The sequence below is a fragment of the Poromitra crassiceps genome (assembly GCF_964638095.1).
Source record: "Poromitra crassiceps genome assembly, chromosome: 21".
Lineage (NCBI taxonomy): Eukaryota > Metazoa > Chordata > Actinopteri > Beryciformes > Melamphaidae > Poromitra > Poromitra crassiceps.
In genome coordinates, this window is record NC_139638.1 from 15,104,667 (window position 1) to 15,124,094 (window position 19,428).

Here is a 19,428-nt window from a genome sequence, read left to right on the forward strand (position 1 = left end):
AGACCCAGGGGCCACACTGAGTGAGGTCGGGGGCCACACTGAGTGAGGTCGGGGGCCACACTGAGTGAGGTCGGGGGCCGCCAGTTGCCCACCCCTGATCTAGACCTTACGGTGCTTGTGGTATTTGATAGGCGTCTCAACACTGCTTACGGTGGTTGGCTACTTTAAAAAGCAGCAGCAGCTCTGCCTGTGAAAGATAGCCCAAGGCCACCATTTGTTTCTAACAATAACCTCTGAGGACTGACAAGGACAGCTGCCATACAAGGCCTAATGTGCACACACACACACACACACCATGGACAGAACACCAAGTTATTAGGGAATTATAAAGTAGTGTGTATGTGCTTATACAGTATGTTGTACTGTCACCATCGACACCTATGCATAAGTTAACATGTTATTACAGTATAATTATACTTTGCTATAGATATAAAACAGGGGGTAGGACTTGATAAGTATTAACTTCTTCCTACTCCTTTTCGGGCTTGATAAACAAATGTAAATGGATTGTGAATTTGCTGTATATTGTATGCTGTGAACTCTAATCGACTACGATCGTTTGGCACTTCTTGCCTATATTTTTTATTCTTCATCTTTGTTTTGTTTTTTCTACCATGTTCGAAATAAATCTAATCTAAATTCACAGATTCAAAATGTCTTAAGGTGCTTGGTATGTAGCCTACCTTGATGTGCTGCAGTGTTTGTGGCAGGCAGTAGCTCCATGATGACCGTGGTCTTGTCTCGTCTGTGGGACCTGGTTGAGACCAGGCTGGCAGACACACGAGTTACAAGTCTGAGTAGACTCCTGGCATGAAGAAAGCAAGGATGCACAATGCTACGCTCAGTTGCTGTCCTACGGTATTAAAGGGATATATATTTATATATATATCTTTTTTTTAAGTCTAGCCCTATTTGCTACTCACCCATGATGTTGATTGGTAGAGTTCTTTCTCAGCACAATTCATGCTGTTCCTCATAGTAGCTCTGGAAAGGTGGGCAGAAATGAATGCAAGGTCATTGGGGTCCCGCTCCCGTATGTACAAACTGACTGAGGCTCACTAAACCTTCATCCAGTGCACACAGAGTACATTTCAGTCAGCTTGTACATGCAGGAGTGTGACCCCAATGACCTTGCATTCATTTGTGCCCAACTTTCCAGAGCTACTATGAGGAACAGCATGGGAGTGTGAAAGCAATGTTGAACCCTCAGGATGTAGGATGCTGACCGCACACAAAGAGCATCCGAGGAATCAAAACAACACAAATGTCAAGATGTGATGGGCTCTTGGTTTCATCAAAAGCTGTGCGCAGTTTGTTTTTATTGTATTCTAAATTTACATTTAAAAAACAAAAAGTCTGCCCATGTCTTAGAACCATTATGAAAGTTAACGCACAAATTCAATATACATCTCATTGTATTTTACATAGAGGGTAAAAGTATAGGCATGGAGGTGGCATGATTCATATCAAGGCTCAAAAAGAATCTGAAAATAAAAATGAATAAATAGAAAGTGCTATCCTTAGCGGAGAAAATTAGAATGTCTTCTCATTAAAAGTAAAAAAAAATCTCTGCAATGTGGAAAGTCTCAAGCTCCTGTTCCCCAGCAAATAAAAGTCCTAAAAGTGATCTAAAGCAGGTGGTCTGAGACTGGGCCTATACATAAGCAGAGAATGAACGACAGAAAAGAGTTTGATGGAGCAATGGACAGAGTAGGTCTAGTTGTTCATAAATTAGAAACTATATAGGTGTTTACACAGCTTATCACTAAAACATCAACATCTAGGCAAAGTTCAGAGGCGAGCTCGAGTTTTTTCTGTTCCTAGTATTCCTCTGCCATTTGAAAACAAACTGGTTAAGGTTCTCTTTAGTAGTTCTGCTGCCGTTAACGCAGCGATCGATAATATTCAGACAGCAACGTCACAGAGAAAAGGGCAAATCTGGAGCTGAGAGACAGACACATTGCAACATTTCTTCGGGAGCTACTGCAAAATCCAATTGTTTTTCACTCTACTATTAAAAAACAAACAAAACAAAACAAAACAAAAAGAGCAAACAAAATATATTGTTAGAGTTCCATTTCGGCACGTCAGTTTTTCGCCAATTACTCAAATTTGTCGTCGTTTTTGAAAGAACACTTTAAAAATAGTTGAAAGCTTTGGGATATTCTTTTTCCATTTTAATGACGAGAGGTCATTAAAAGTCATGCACGCTGCAAATAACTGCATGCAGTAGTTATGGTAAACCATCCAAGCACTTTTTATTTATTAATAGTCATAAATAAACACAGCAGCTTCATCAGAGGAGCAAACGCCCCCTTCAGGTTTTGAATGTGGAGTATTTATAAGGAGAGCCGTTTGCGTGTGACAGGAAGCGAAGGTCTGACACAGCTTACCTGTAACGTTTACCTGATAAAGCAAAAAAAAAAAGTTACGTGGAATTGATTATCAACTTCATATATATTTATATATATATATCTCTCTCTCTTCTCTCGCTTGCTCAGTTGCTATTGCGCACTCGCTTTTGCACTTTAACCCCAACTTGCTCTCATTTATTTTTGTTCGCAATGTAACAAAAATGGTGACGGGCCTGAAATGACAATCACCAAAAAACAAAGGGAGAAAAAAGGAGGAGGAGGGGGGGGGGAACCGGGGGGGGAAACCATCACTGGCAGTTGCAGCAGAGGGGACACAGTCTGCGTGCTGCTCGGACATCAAAGAGGCGGCGGCGGAGGCTCCTTCTCTGTAGAGCTGCTCTCTCGAAGCTGAAGGTTCTCCAGCGCCACGTCTAAAGGCATGATCTCCACGCAGCCCATGGCGCCGAAGTCGCCGAAGTCTCGGCGCTCGTCCTCGTCCGAAGAGGAGCTCGTCTCCTCGTGCATCAGCGTGGACAACAGCAGCTCCTGGACAAACAGGCTGCGGTCGGCGCGCTCTCCTTCCAGCAGCTGCCGCTCCGCCTCCGACAGCTTGGGTTCATTCAACCTTGGGAGGAAAAAGGTCATTATTAGGTCAAAGGTCATTTGGGCTGACCTGCCGTTGCTACATTCAGAAGATCTTGCTCATGCTGTTTGACCAGGTGTGAAGGAAACCACAGATTCCTTCACACCTGGTGAGCTGGATTCACGGCCTTTATAATAAGACTGCAATGTTATGGAAGACGATATGAGCTTGACATATGGAATTTTCTAGAAAAAATGCAACTGTTTCTGGAGAAGATCCACAGGACTTTCAAGTAGGAACTAGGCGCGGGCGAGATTCCTAGGCCCGCCCACTTGCATACGCAGCTCGGCCTCGCCCGCAGCTGCTGGGTGGCCTCGCCTGCCCTATTGGCATGCGCTGCGCACAATTTGCCAACTTTGCATCACTTATGATGACATCACAATTGCTTGAGTGACCATCACTGATGACATCATCGAGTGCTCAAGTGACAGCACTGATGTCATAGACATTGTGACATCATCAGTGACATTACTGACCAAAATCATCACAAATCTCACAATGTGAGACTAAAAACGTGACCAAAATCACAGACAGAAAGAGCCACTTTGTCAATTTTATGTATGATGATGATGATGATGAATTTGACAATTGTTTTTATCAATAATCTACCAACTAGTTAACAATAACTTACAACTGACTTTTCATTATTTGTGTGTGTTTGTGTGTGTTTATGTATAGAGCATTCCACCACTATATTATATTAGTGATAATTACAATCAAAATGCAATTAGTTTAGTTTATTGCACATCATAAAAAAAACAAAAAAAAAAACAATATATAATAGATTAAGAAAAAGACGGTTGTGAATAGACTGATGAACAACATTCAGCATATTAGACAGTGCAGACCCCCTAAAAACAAAGCAATTTGTGGTTTACAAAAGTGCCAAAATCAAGAAACTCCTAGTCGACGTGATGTTAACCAGACTCACCGTGCTAGTAGGAATTGGGAGCTGTGAGATGAGGATGAGGGATTGCTTTCGACCGTGGTGGTGGCGTTGGCGGATGCTGCGTTGGGTGGGGGGATGGTGGAGCCCATGTTGCCCGGGTTGTTGCTACGTCGCGTCGCGTGACGGCCCGTCTCCAGCTGCTGGCGCGCCGCCTGCGCCTGCTGGCGCTCCAACTGCAGCTGCATCTGGAGCTGTTGTAGCTGGGACGCTGAAGGACCTGAGGAGTTGATCTGTCCCCCTGCTGCACGCCTCACACCTGACAGCTGAGACAACAGCTCTGCAGGAGACAAAAGTGAGCCTCACCATTAGTTGTTCCCAAATAAGTCCTGATCTAAAGACCATACTGTCGTGTAGATCAGACTCGGTTCAGAGGATAAGTCCTGATCTAAAGACCATACTGTCATGTAGATCAGAGGTTCAGTAAGTCATGATCTAAAGACCATACTCTCGTGTAGATCAGAGGTTCAGTAAGTCATGATCTAAAGACCATACTGTCGTGTAGATCAGAGGTTCAGAGGATAAGTCCTGATCTAAAGACCATACTGTGGTGTAGATCAGAGGTTCAGAGGATAAGTCCTGATCTAAAGACCATACTGTCGTGTAGATCAGAGGTTCAGAGGATAAGTCCTGATCTAAAGACCATACTCTCGTGTAGATCAGAGGTTCAGTAAGTCATGATCTAAAGACCATACTGTGGTGTAGATCAGAGGTTCAGAGGATAAGTCCTGATCTAAAGACCATACTGTCGTGTAGATCAGAGGTTCAGAGGATAAGTCATGATCTAAAGACCATACTGTGGTGTAGATCAGACTCGGTTCAGAGGATGTCCTGATCTAAAGACCATACTGTGGTGTAGATCAGACTCGGTTCAGAGGATAAGTCCTGATCTAAAGACCATACTGTCGTGTAGATCAGAGGTTCAGTAAGTCATGATCTAAAGACCATACTCTCGTGTAGATCAGAGGTTCAGTAAGTCCTGATCTAAAGACCATACTGTCGTGTAGATCAGAGGTTCAGTAAGTCATGATCTAAAGACCATACTCTCGTGTAGATCAGAGGTTCAGTAAGTCATGATCTAAAGACCATACTCTCGTGTAGATCAGAGGTTCAGTAAGTCCTGATCTAAAGACCATACTGTCGTGTAGATCAGAGGTTCAGTAAGTCATGATCTAAAGACCATACTCTCGTGTAGATCAGAGGTTCAGTAAGTCATGATCTAAAGACCATACTCTCGTGTAGATCAGAGGTTCAGTAAGTCCTGATCTAAAGACCATACTGTCGTGTAGATCAGAGGTTCAGTAAGTCCTGATCTAAAGACCATACTGTCGTGTAGATCAGAGGTTCAGAGGATAAGTCCTGATCTAAAGACCATACTGTCGTGTAGATCAGAGGTTCAGTAAGTCCTGATCTAAAGACCATACTCTCGTGTAGATCAGAGGTTCAGTAAGTCCTGATCTAAAGACCATACTGTCGTGTAGATCAGAGGTTCAGAGGATAAGTCCTGATCTAAAGACCATACTGTCGTGTAGATCAGAGGTTCAGAGCTTTTTCAAAGTGGGAGAATGGAAGTGAAAAAATATGACATTAGTTATTTGATTGCAGCTGCACTCGTAATTGTGCTGAGAAATCTTTCATGTTAAACAGCAGTTTATTTATTTTGCCTTTTCCTAACTGAACATCTTGAACTGAGGGGGGGGGGTCACTGGCAGCAGCCTCTATAATCAAAAATATATTTATATAACGTTATCGACTTCCCGACCCCATAATCCATGTTCCTGCATGTGGTTGGTCCCAGGCCCAGGCGTCTGTGCCTGTTATTTTTTGTTTGTTTTTTACTTAATTCTTATTTGGTTTACATCAACATTGTACATCATACATTGTATTCCTTCGATTACAGTTGTTTGCTTTTTCCTTTTCCAGCAGCGTGCTTATTGTACACATTATCATTGTATATACACTCATAGCTTGTAATGACAATAATAATGAACACCAAACCTGAAAACAAACAAATCAAAAATAATAAACCTCCACTCCAACATATACATATGTCCAGCAGCGCTTCATAGAGAGGGAGAGCAAGAGAGAGAGAGAGAGAGAGAGAGAGAGAGAGAAGAGAGAGAGACATGTACATCGGGGGAACTAGTGTCTATGTATGCACATGATATCTATCAGAAATGTGTGAGAGAATGGAAATTAGACTAGGGGGGCGTCCAGCATTGGGTAGTAAACCTCATTGCATTAATAGAGTCATGACAGGCCCCATCTTTTAACAAAAGTTGGTTTCTGAAGCCTTAGTGTGTAAGTGATTTGCTCCATCTGGTAAATATCCCACACTTTTTGAATCCATATATTATATGTGGGAGGATCTGGTTTCAACCATCTTATAGTAATACACTTTAAGGCTGTAGTTAGTAGAGATAGTAGAGAAGATATTTTTTGGCCCTCCCGCCTAGGCCTTCAGGTATTACCCCTAACAGTGCCCTGGGCCTGGTTTTAACCACATATTCCCATAAGCCAGGTTTCAATCACGTCATACAACTCAAAGCCCCCCCTGCTCCTCACCTGCGATGGGGTCCATAGCTTCTCTGTTACTGGGGGTGTAGGTGGAGCTTTGCGAGGAGGAGGAGAGACCCCCCGTAGAGCCGCTAGTAAAGTGCATATTTGTGCGGCGCGCTCTGGGACCACCGAGTCCTCGTCCGGGATGGAACATCCTGCGTACATGCCGGACACTGCTGGACTCATCATAAACATGAACTGTCAAGGATCAATACATACACAACAAGTGCAACACGATCAATGTTGTCGTCGTTTTTTCCACATATAAACAAATGCAAGTAAACATGTATGTATAGAGTAATGTAAACATATGTATACAGTAATGTAAACATGTATGTATACAATAATGTAAACATATGTATACAGTAATGTAAACATGTACTGTATGTATACAGTAATGTAAACATATATGTATACAGTAATGTAAACATGTATACAGTAATGTACATGTATACAGTAATGTAAACATGTATGTATACAGTAATGTAAACATGGATACAGTAATGTAAACATGTATACAGTAATGTAAACATGTATGTGTACAGTAATGTAAACATGTATGCATACAGTAATGTAAACATGTATACAGTAATGTAAACATGTATGTATACAGTAATGTAAACATGTATGTATACAGTAATGTAAACATGTATACAGTAATGTAAACATGTATACAGTAATGTAAACATGTATGTATACAGTAATGTAAACATGTATACAGTAATGTAAACATGTATGTGTACAGTAATGTAAACATGTATGCATACAGTAATGTAAACATGTATACAGTAATGTAAACATGTATGTATACAGTAATGTAAACATGTATGTATACAGTAATGTAAACATGTATACAGTAATGTAAACATGTATACAGTAATGTAAACATGTATGTATACAGTAATGTAAACATGTATACAGTAATGTAAACATGTATACAGTAATGTAAACATGTATGCATACAGTAATGTAAACATGTATACAGTAATGTAAACATGTATGTATACAGTAATGTAAACATATATGCATACAGTAATGTAAACATGTATACAGTAATGTAAACATGTATGTATACAGAAATGTAAACATATATGCATACAGTAATGTAAACATGTATACAGTAATGTAAACATATATGTATACAGTAATGCAGGCAGCGATGCGCGTGCACACAAAAGGATATTAAATCTCGAGGTGCTCTGTGTTCGAGTGTGAGGTGAGCTGTAAAGTCGTCCGTCACGTGGTTGGGGTCTCCTCCTGGTAAGGCAGCGCATATTGGACAGATCTGAAAAGAGAGTAAGAGAGAGTCTCACAAGAGCGTTTCACATTTTGTCCACACTAGAGGTGTTACCTGCACTGCAACACATTAGAAAATAAGTCCACAGAGTGTTGCTCCATGGTACAGAAGCTACATCTACAATACAAATGTATTTGGAAGTGAAATTACGATAAACAAACACGACTTTTACCAGAGACTTTGCGCTGTGCGTTTGGAGTTGCATTTTTATGTTGCCCGATTCAGACACGGTTGCATTTAAATGGTCATATAAAATACAGGGCTCTCCATTTATAAATATCAGTAGAATAGACTTATTTTTCATAATTTCTCTGAGCTATTAACACATTGAATGCCAGCCATGTTTTCATTCCTGTAGGTAAGTTGTGCCAGGGGTGTTTTTGACGATTCTGGCTCATTTTAGAACAGGCGAGGATTCTTTTCTGTTAAGAATTCATGAACACCAATCATCTAAAAATAACTAATAGAATGTGTGCTTTCTCTGTCTAAAAGAGTTAGTTTGCAGAGTTAGTAGTTATGTAGATATTAGCCGTTGAGTACAGCATGGTTTCAGCGTCTGGAAATTTATTCAGAGATAAATGGCTTTTTGTGAAACAGTCACTTTAACCATTCATTTTTGGCATCAGTAAGACCGTCAGACATTCTAAACAATAGTTTTGAACAGTAATTTCCTCCATAACAACAGGAAACACCCCTCTCATTCAAACTCCTCCCTCCGTGTGTCTTCTCCTCCTTCCTCCTGGCTGTACAGCGGGCGTGTCAGAAGCGCTTTTGCTGCTGCCTGCCTGTGTGCCTGCCTGCCTGCTTGCCTGCGTGCGGACGCTCCTTGTGCGAGTCAAGATGGGCCGGGGAATGCGTGGGCGATGGGCAGATGTTGATTCTGGCCTTTCTGAGGTGTTTCAAAGTGTGTTTCACCTATGATCTATTTTGCAAATCGCTCTCCGCTCTCTGTGTGCTGCTGCCGGTGCGCGGCCGCTCTCAGGCAAGACAAGTCTTGAATGGATTACTGTAAAATCGCCACGGCATTTCCTTGAACGGCTTGGTCCCGCGGCAGTTTTTTCTTTGATTTCGGTCGTCTGGGGGAGCACTGTCAACACTTAGTGGGTCGGTAAAATAGATTATACACATTATCTTGCTCCAATAGTGATCTCGAAGATGTAAAAGTTGTTGATTGATGTCCCACCGTCAAAAAAAAAAAATGTTTATGTAAGACGAGTAAACTCGGCTCTGGCACTTAAGCGTTGGATTATGTAAGACGAATTATTTCGGCTATGGCACTTAAGGTGTTAAAGGAACACTCCGCCCATTTTCAACCAGCTTTGTATCATTAGAACATCAGTAGTATATCAGAAAACTGTAAACTGTTTTGAAGTCTGTCATTTGATTTGACAGTTATTGAGTGTTAAAGTGTGGACCGGTGACATCACTGGTCCACACTAACTCAAATTAATAACTCATTAACTCAAATCAACTCTCAATAACTGTCAAACTATATGACGGTTTTGAAGTCATTCATCTAGTTTGACAGTTATTGAGAGTTGATTTGAGTTAATGAGTTATTCATTTGAGTTAGTGTGGACCAGTGATGTCACTGGTCCACACTTTCACACTCAATAACTGTCAAATTAAATGACAGACTTCAAAACAGTTTACAGTTTTCTGATATACTACTGATGTTCTAATGATACAAAGCTGGTTGAAAATGGGCAGTGTTCCTTTAAGCTATTCAATTGTTTCATTTAACATGATCTAATCTAGACCATTGTATTGTGTGACTGTCAGCACCAACTCATTAGCAGTAGCATACAGGTCTTAAGGCTGGCCTATTTTTCAACAGCACAGGGAGCCGGTTTGAAATAAAGCTGGTTAGTCACACATTCATCCCAACATCATCAAGGCTTCAAACATGTTTCGGTCGTTCATGTGTCTTTAATTCAGTTCCCACATTTCAAACTAGTTCCACTCAACTCAATCCAAGTCACATTTCTCTGTAATCTGTAACGTCTGATGTTAATTCATAAGGGGTGTAACGGTTCACAAGATTCACGGTTCAGTACGACACAGTAGTGTCACGGTGCAGTACGCATTTGATACCGCAAAAATGCCAGAGAAATTTCTTGATTTTTTTTATTTTAAAAATTGTAAAGTAATTCCGGCTATCTATTTACCTTCGAAAATGACCGGTTCTCCACAGTTTGGATTTCATCGCGTGGTGAGTACACGAGTCACAACATGCTTTTGGCGCTGTTGGAATATGTTTTTGGTGACTTTAACGGGGGTATGGAGCTGTACCGGTAAGTGGAGGGCTGTACCTCACAGTGTACTGTACTGTACCTCACAGTGTGCTGTACTGTACCTCACAGTGTACTGTACCTCAGTGTACTGTACCAGTACCTCACAGTGTACTGTGCTGTACCTCACAGTGTACTGTACCTCAGTGTACTGTACTGTACCTCACAGTGTACTGTACCTCAGTGTACTGTACTGTACCTCACAGTGTACTGTACCTCACAGTGTACTGTACTGTACCTCACAGTGTACTGTACTGTACCTCACAGTGTACTGTACTTCAGTGTACTGTACCTCACAGTGTACTGTACTTCAGTGTACTGTACCTCACAGTGTACTGTACTTCAGTGTACTGTACCTCACAGTGTACTGTACTGTACCTCACAGTATACTGCACGGAGAGTGACGATAACCGGATGGAGACACTTTGGGGAATTTTTGCATTACTGCATCAGCAGTTTGAACTGGACCAACTTACCTCTGGTCTCCAATATAGTCAATAAAAACAAGTCGTGGTCATCAGAGCCAGAGCCTTCTTTGTGATGAGATTGTCTGATTGAATCAGATCTGATTGAATCAGACAATCAGTCTGATTGTCGACAATCAGACTGGGATAGATGTTGGATGTGTTGGATAGATAAATAAATAAAAACTCTTTATCCCTCTCCCTCGCTCTTTCTCTCTCTCTCTCTCTCTCTTTCTGTCTCTCTCTCTCTCTCCTCGCTCACCCGACGTACAATGTAGCCCTACCCAAAATACACACCTTCTTATAATCATATAATAATAATACATTCAATTTATATAGCGCTTTTCTAAGTACTCAAAGTCGCTTATCATATAAGATCTCTGGACAAAAAAAATTCCATCCCGGGAGGCTATTAGCCTAGCGGAGTGTCTCCTGGCCAATCCAGCGATACTATTACTACGTTTGATTTGTGGCCGTGTAAACACAAACAAACCAAGGCACAAATGCAACAATTGAATCAATTAAGACCCTGAATTGGAACAAAGCAAACGAGCTACGGGTGTGAATACACCCTAAGATGGTAATTCATGCACAACAACTTGCTTACTTACTATCAATAAGCAGTAATTAGGAGGTTATTGAGTGAAAACTACTAGTTGTAGAATATGATCATGGAGAATAAGGCATTAATAAGTGCTTTATAATGGATAATAAACAGCTAATATGCTAGTACTATGCATGCTAATCAGCAGTGAGTCAGTGCTTAATAAGTACCTTGATAGAAAGTGTTAGTGTATATGTAAGCAAAGCTGTACAGTTCATGTGGCTGCATGCGTGCTGCTGTATTAGCCGCTGTTCACACAGGACGTCAAACGTAAGTAGAACTGAAGCTTGAAGCAGCACAAGCTGAACTGACGCCTAACCGTTCACACAAGAAGCCTTCTCTTTTCCTCTCAGCGCCTCCTCGGCGCGCCTTGAACACGCCCGCAACTCCCATTGACTTCATGCCTGGCTCGACAGATCAATGCTCGGCTTCAGCACGCGTCACGCTTGGAATAGGCGTGAATCCTGAACGATCGCTTGAGCGAGGCGTGAGCGTGGCTTCGGCGTGGCGCACGCGCGTGGGTGGTGTGAACTAGGGATGTTTATTTTGAAAAATTTCCATAATCGAAAATCGGGAAAATTAACGATCAATTATCGATTATCGATAGCGTAATTATAATAATAATATATATATATATGTATATATATATATATTTTTTTTTTTTTACTCTGTCTGGAACAAATTCCACCCAAACCTAGTCCGCAAAAGAAAAATAAATAAATAAATAAATAATAATAATAATAACAATAATCGATCCAAATTCCACATGATCGATTCAATTCCTTAACGATCAATTATCGATTTTCGATAATTGATGAACATCCCTAGTGTGAACGGCCTCACCTGTTAACAAGGACGCCTAAATGAAACTTGTGGGTTCAGCGCAGGTGCAGCTTAGGTTGAGTGTTGCTTCGGCGTCTAGTGTGAACGGGGGCTTATATACTCACCACCTCTGTAGAAGTCTAGTGTGAACGGGGGCTTATATACTCACCACCTCTGTAGAAGTCTAGTGTGAACGGGGGCTTATATACTCACCACCTCTGTAGACGTCTCCGCGTGCTCCGAGGTGACGTGCTCCTGCAGGGACGTCTCTGTGTAACCCATCTTGCCACAGTAAGGACAGGTGAACGACTGGGGCTGCTCTACTGAGAACGTGTCTCCTCCATAATACAAGTCTGGGAGAGGACAGCAACAGAGCATCTGTCAACCAACATTCTGATGATTGACATCAAATAGTAGATTCAGTACAATGACTTGTGTTTCATGAGTGATATTATTAATCTAAACTGGAGTCACAATAGATCATTTGTAATCACATGGTAGGCTTATTACTATAGGTAGGCTACAACCAAGTCATAAAACAAATATTTCATATCACACGGGCGTGTGTATGTTGGATTTGCGTGTGACCAGTGAGCCTGGTGGGTTTCTGTCTGGTTAAGTCCTTACCATAGTCTACCCTGGTTAATATACACTGCATGGGGTGCTCTGTGGGTTCTTACCATAGTCTACCCTGGTTAATATACACTGCATGGGGTGCTCTGTGGTGTGTCTCGTTGTCGTGGCTCCACTCTCGTAGCACGATGCACACAGGTCGTAGTCGTAGCAAATTAAACACTTGAACCGTCGGCCTCTAAAGTTCCCTTTTAAACATGCATCACAGCTCACACCTGCCAAGGAGACAAGGACATCAGATCATCATTTCAACATCAAGTTAGGATAGAAGAACTGTGAGAGAGCAGTCTCAAACCTCTGGGCTCGTCTCACTTAGCATGAGCATGTGTTTAGCAGTGGCACCCATTGCCCAACGCCAGCAAGTGCCAGCAGTTAAGGATTCTGGCATTCCAATCGACGTCACTAGCAAGGTTTCAAGAAGGCAATGGCAAAGACGAGGCTGAGAGCCAGGTATGAGACGAATGAATATGGCACAGATCAGTGGTGTACTGTACACAAGACCAATTCCAAATAAAATAAAGCTTCTAATCTAAAGCTATGGTCCCAATTGTACATACAGTAGAGCCAAATTCCCGATTCTCATCTACTTTCCACGCCAAATTTAAAAATGTCTACTCCAGGTACAGTTTTATAAACTGATTTCCGAACAGGAAAATCTTCTTTCAGCACTTTAATACTAGGGATGGGGGAGAGTACTCGGGTACTCGAGTACTCGTTTGTAACGAGAGTACTCGAGTACCGTTTCCGCTGTCCGGGTACTCGCCCCACCCCCTCCCCTATAAAAATGGCCGATCTAACGTTAACAGCGTCTGGCGAATCGCCAGCAACACAGACGTCCATGTATATTAACGCAATCTATATTCAGCAGATGTAAAATAAACAAGATTTGATTGCAGTTGTTTTCCGTTCATGGCCAATTTATATATAGATGTGCAAGCAAAGATGGTAACGTTAGATGTTTTTTACTCGGACGGACCACTTTGACTAACGGACCCCTGACAGTAACTTTGTTTACCATAGCCAAACGTTCCGTGTTTCACCACGGGCGGGGACCATCACTCGGATGTTGTTGGTGGTTTTTGCGGTTAACGTTAGCGAACATTATTACTGTTTGCAGTTATCATGTTTGCAGTTATCACTTTTTGGCAGAACACCAGAGTTTTTAATAAGTGGATTTACTTAACAGTGATCAAGAAGCAGTATGGAATGATTACCAACATGTATTGGGAATTACTTTTACTGAGGTAGGCTAACGGCTAACACCGGATCACCTTATCACAGTCAATCTGTAAAAACTAAAAAGTGCACCAGGCAGCGCTTTTTCCATGCAAAATTGGTAATGTGTGTGAAGTTGCTGTGAACAGCCCCATACAAAGCAGATCACCCCTGCTCTCATCACAGGCATTTGGCGAATGCTAATGGTAACTGCTTAACATAGCCAAACTTAGGATCTTTCATGTGTGTGTGTCGTTCCCCCGGGGGGGGGGGGGGGGGGGGGGGGGGGGGGGATTACTCGAGTACTCTTTCATAACAGAAGGAGAGTACTCGAGTATTTAAATCCCTTACAATGCCCATCCCTATTTAATACATGTTCTCTGCTGTGCTAAGACTGAGCACAAATGAAAACCCTGATGTCAAATCAGATCTTAAACCATACAACTACCTCAAACTACACGCTATTGTCCAGCCAAAGAACTATCTCGAATCAATAATGATGAAGTCCATCCTCACATCACTGAGCTCCTCGGCCGGCTGCAACTAGAAGCTAGTATGAATCAACAGACTGATCAGCGAACAAACATGCAGGTGCCAACTTCCAAGACAGCCCTGGAGTTCACTTGTTTCATAGCTTTTCCTTCACTGAACATTTGGCAAAACCTGTGCTACTCCTCCATACCACTGGGTTGTAATCACCTCAGCTTGACACTGCCCATAACGCTGACAAGTAATGCAGAGCCACACACTCAACACAACTGACCTGTAGAAGACTGAGACCCCTGCTTATCAAGATGTGTCTGTAAAATGGTAGCTACTAGGCCTTTTGAGAGAAATGACAAGACTAGGTCTACATCAACAGAGACACCGACACAAACGGATTTCCACTTACACCTCAAAGTGCTAAGGTGAATTTCCTCTGTCAAGGCTGGTCCAACCTGGCTTGTACAATAAATAGTTTTAGCATAAGGTGTTGTCTACACCTTATGCTAAAACTATTTAGTAGACTCATCTAATACACCTGCTAGCCTAACTACTAACAACCAATCTTAAACCACCTATATCAGCTAACTCAAAATTAGTCAAATTCTCATTCACCACACACACTAAGAACATAGTCTAGCTGGAAGGACATAATGTGCCTGTGTCAACATGTTAATAACGAACTTAGTTTATTAACTCAGGCAAATGTGACAGTCTTGCTGTTCTAGCCGACTGAATAACATCAGGTACTCCCTTTGGTTCTCCTGAAGCCAACTAAGCAGATGTTGCTCTATGTTTGCAGAAACTAAAACCATAGCAACTCTTGGGGTGATTCAATAGGATAACAACCTACTGATTGGCCTATTTTCGCTACCAGTAACTAGAGACGGCCAAACTCCCAGACCTGGATCCCCAAACGGAGCCCCATCTGGTTAGCAAGTCATCATAACTTAAGTCAACACTAGCTCCCTAGCTAGTAGCTAGCTCACCAGCTAGTGGTTGATTCACGGTCAACGACTGAGGCCTCTGACTTGCTGTCTTCTTGATGACAGTGCATTCACCAACAAGACGGAATGTTGCGCTGTTGCAACCACAAACACTCATGGACACATGTCGACCCAACGTGTCTGCCAAAGATAACGTGCATAACACACCACAACACACAACTTGTAACGCAAATGTAATGAGCGCGCCGGGAGAAGTAGCGTTCACTTGCAGGACGGAGTAGCGTTAACCTGATGTTAGCACACGTTAGCTTGGCTCGCTAGTTTAAGCTAACGTAACGTTAAGGTAACGAAGTGGTTAGCAATGGCTAACGGCTAAGCTCCGGTATCTTGCCTTATCATTGCGAGACTGGCTGAAGTTATAACGTTAAAGCGTTCTTGACTCAAATTGAGCGAGCCGACATACATGAATGCCAGTGCTATCCACAGCCGGGAAGGGCAGGTTGTGATAAGTGAAAAGCAATATATACAACACAACAAGCCCCTGACTTGAACATCCACTTAGCATGCTAGCTAAGGAGCTATAGCTAACCAGGTAGCTACCAAGGCGCTGTGGAGCTGTGTATTATACACTCACCCTCATGTCGGGACATCCTACAGACACTGACACAGCCCCCTCCTCGGGCTCCCCGGCACGCTTCACGGGGAAAAGGTGCAGCTTTCTAAGGGACAAAACTAAAAAGGCGTGTGCTCCTTCTCCTCTTTTTCCAGCAAGATGGAGCCCCTAGCTTACAGTTTAGCTGTTCTGCTTCCCCTCCCCGAGTGTCATTTACCGTAGGGTGGCCACTAGGGGGCGGGCTCCTCCATAGAAAATCACCGGCCCATGATTTTTTTTTTTTTTTTTTACCACAAGTACCCTCACTCAGAGCCTACCCTCACTGCTCCACTGCTCAACGTGGGCGGAGTCAAACGTTTATCTCCGCCCACCTTTTATCACGTGGGTTTCACCACTGCCACGCCCCCTTAGGAGGGTAGGAGAGTAGGAGGTAGCACCAAAGACGATGGGGTTTTAAGTAATATAATATCTATGGTAGTAGCACCATGCCTTTTCACCTTTCACTTCCCACAAATTCACCCATTTTGTGTCTAAAATGTAGGAAGTAACACAGGTGCAAGCAAAACAGTAAGGAGGCACTGGATCACAAAAGTCCATGGTCAAGTGCACATGATCTCAGATCATGACTGATTCTTTCACCACATAATCATCAAAGTAAATATTGGGTCCATTTTCCACAAGCCACAAATCTTCTGAACATTCTGCTACAAAAATGGCATTTTTCATACAAGCAGATAAGGAGAAAATGTACTTTGTTCGAGACCTGTCTCTGTCTCAGCAACACACTCGCGAGATTTGGCAACAGGAGCTCATGTAAGCAGGGAGCGATTAGCTAAAGCTGTGAAGTTCGCTGATGAAGTAGTATAGCTACATAAATCTGTGGTTGGATTTTTTCCCCCATTTGAGTTACAACTAGGTTGAGCTAACAAGATTGTAGTTGCTTGCATTAAATTGCGAGAAGTGAAAGAAGAACCTAATCAGATCACATTTGTGTTGTAGCTATGTGTTGAATCCTGTCTAAACAAAAACACACAGCCTTTCTTCATCAAAAGAATTTATTTTTTCTACAGAAGATTCAGTTCATTTCTGTGCTGAGGAGGACAAACCAGTGCATTACAATGACTTCACAGCAGTGTAGAGGAGTGGGCTGAGTCTCACAACTCTCACTTTGTGCCCCTTTCTCAGTGTAGAGAGGATTGGGCTGAGTCTCACAACTCTCACTTTGTGCCCCTTTCTCTTCTTGACTCTTTTCCAGAAGACAATGAAGAAAAGAGAAATGTTGAGATGTGAGGAAAATGAGGCCGGAGCAGCTCTTTCAATGCAAGTGAACAAAAGCTCTTTCAATGCAAGTGAACAAAAGCTCTTTCAATGCAAGTGAACAAAGAGAGACTTGTGACTCCACCCCTGGTGCATCTAAGCCTGATGGAGCCGTACACCTTTAAAACAACAGTTATACATTCTATACATACATTGAATTGCGTGTGCTTCATTTCAGCAGTGGAGAGTGAGAGCTGATGAGTCTTAAGGATGGATTTAAATATTCAAAAGTGACATAATCTTCTTACCGCCTTGGCGCCTCCCCCCATCTCTACTGTATGTAGATCAGAAAGTAAGTCGAGAGAGAGACAGACACATAGTGTCCCCAATATACAATATAATCTCGCAGGTCTTAACATACTGTGTAGCTGTGCAAAATATCAGCCTGAACTCACTCAGAACTCGTCTCAGAGCTCCGCTTTGGCAAGCAGCCTTTGGGCGACCTCCTTAACGCTCTGCGGAGCCCGGAGCGTTTTATGGCACACGGCACGGGCCGACCGTTAAAAAGCACTCTGCAGCTGTGGTCAAGGTCAAGCACGCCCTCGGGAATACAGTAGTACTGCCCAGGGGACAGTAGTACCACCCTGGTTTTGGGTTACTGGCTTGGGCTTGAAGACCCCTGGGTCCTGGGACCCTGGTCTCCCTACCCCTAACCCATAAGTCTAGAACCACACCCACCCAATGCCTAAACCTAACCCCCCCCCCCCCCCCCCCCCCCCCCCGGGTGGTACTACCGTCCCCTGGGTGATACTACCGTACTTCCCAGCTCGTTGTGGTGTGTTCTTGCTTGCCAAAGCGGTTCTGTGAGACGAGTTCGGAGTGAGAACGGGTTGAAAATATAGAATCAAAAACAAGGCGGAACATTTTGAATGATCAGCATTATAAGGTACTGTGTACCGCATATAGGGTGATTTTGAATCTGTGTTGAGGTTCTGCATATCAGAAGCACATGTTGTAGCTCATCTGCACTACAAACCATCTACCAGTGAATGTCATGTCGAGTGTAATGGAGAAAACTGCTGGTGAATGATGCTACATTTACATACTAGAAGAGATCACTTTTTTGCGAATAAAAAAAGTTTCAAATCACCCTCAGTAGGCAACTGACCACATCTCGTTAAATTAAAGCTTTTGATGGTTCAAAACACAAATAATGTCTCTTTGTTCTCAGTCATACGTTAGGCTTGAACATCGCTTTCACTCAAATGAAATCATTTTACAATTACATAACCTCAAGGAATAAAAGCAGATCTGAAAGTAGTGGATACAAACCCTCATATTCATGTAAATCTTCAGTAAAGAATAATCATATTTTCAATTTTCATCAAAATATAACAATATTTACATATTTGCATCAGTTTGGAAACACTGACATAGGCCTGATCATTTTCTTACACGTTGAATGTCAATATTTTGTTGCCATCCATGAAACTTGTATCACCTGAGCAAAATCATGTTCTCTCTCCATTGATGACAAAAACAACTTTGTGGATAACGTGCGAAACTTTACGTTTTGTCTTAAATTATACAAATGATAGCAAACACAACTATGTACACTTATAAGCTTTACATTTGAAGCATTTCATTACATTTACAGTACAATCAAAGGTTTGGCTTTTGAAGGTGCAGTCTGTGGGCTATCTGTATCCCGCAGTAACCATGGTGATCTGACATCAAAGAGTAGGGTCAATATTCTTCTGTTTTTGATTTAGAACTGGGATAAAAAAAAGGTATCACAAATAAAAGCATACATGCTGCACCGTTGTTGAGCAAAATGAAACTTGTGAACAGATCAGTGTCTTAAGCCAACTTTATGAATTATTAAAAGGTGTAAAAATGTGTCATGTTATATTGCAGTTAGGAAGGGAAAAACAAGACAAACAAAAACAAAATTCTGTCAAATGCTAAAATGTACAGTGTTTCATAAAAAACAATCAAGCCAATAAACTTGAAGACAGGATCCTAAAGGATCAGACAGACTGTTCTAGCCCACACACACACTGGATGTGTCAGAAGTAGATAGACCTTTGGACATTGCTGTTCTCACTCCAAACTCGTCTCAGAGCCCCGCTTTGGCATGCGCCTTTGGCGGCCTCCTTAACGCTCCGCGGAGCCTCCGGCGTTTTTTGGAACGCAGCATGGGCTGACCGTTAAAAAGCACTCCGCAGCTGTGGGGGAAGACCCCTCGAATGCCTAAACCTAAAGACCACCTACCCAATGCCTAAACCTAAAGACCACCT

At 42.4% G+C, this 19,428-nt stretch overlaps 1 protein-coding gene across 1 annotated transcript; it reads right to left on the reverse strand.

Annotated features, from left to right (window-relative positions):
- Nucleotides 1-1,285: 1,285 nt before the first annotated feature.
- On the reverse strand, nt 1,286-15,938 carry kcmf1 (potassium channel modulatory factor 1). The gene is made up of 7 exons (XM_083657475.1): nt 15,893-15,938; nt 12,661-12,828; nt 12,194-12,333; nt 7,676-7,787; nt 6,509-6,700; nt 3,929-4,223; nt 1,286-2,979 (listed from the first exon to the last, which is right to left on the reverse strand). Exons 1-7 carry the CDS (start codon nt 15,906-15,908, stop codon nt 2,712-2,714), a joined length of 1,191 nt encoding a protein of 396 aa, XP_083513601.1. The 5' UTR covers nt 15,909-15,938; the 3' UTR covers nt 1,286-2,711.
- Nucleotides 15,939-19,428: the final 3,490 nt, after the last annotated feature.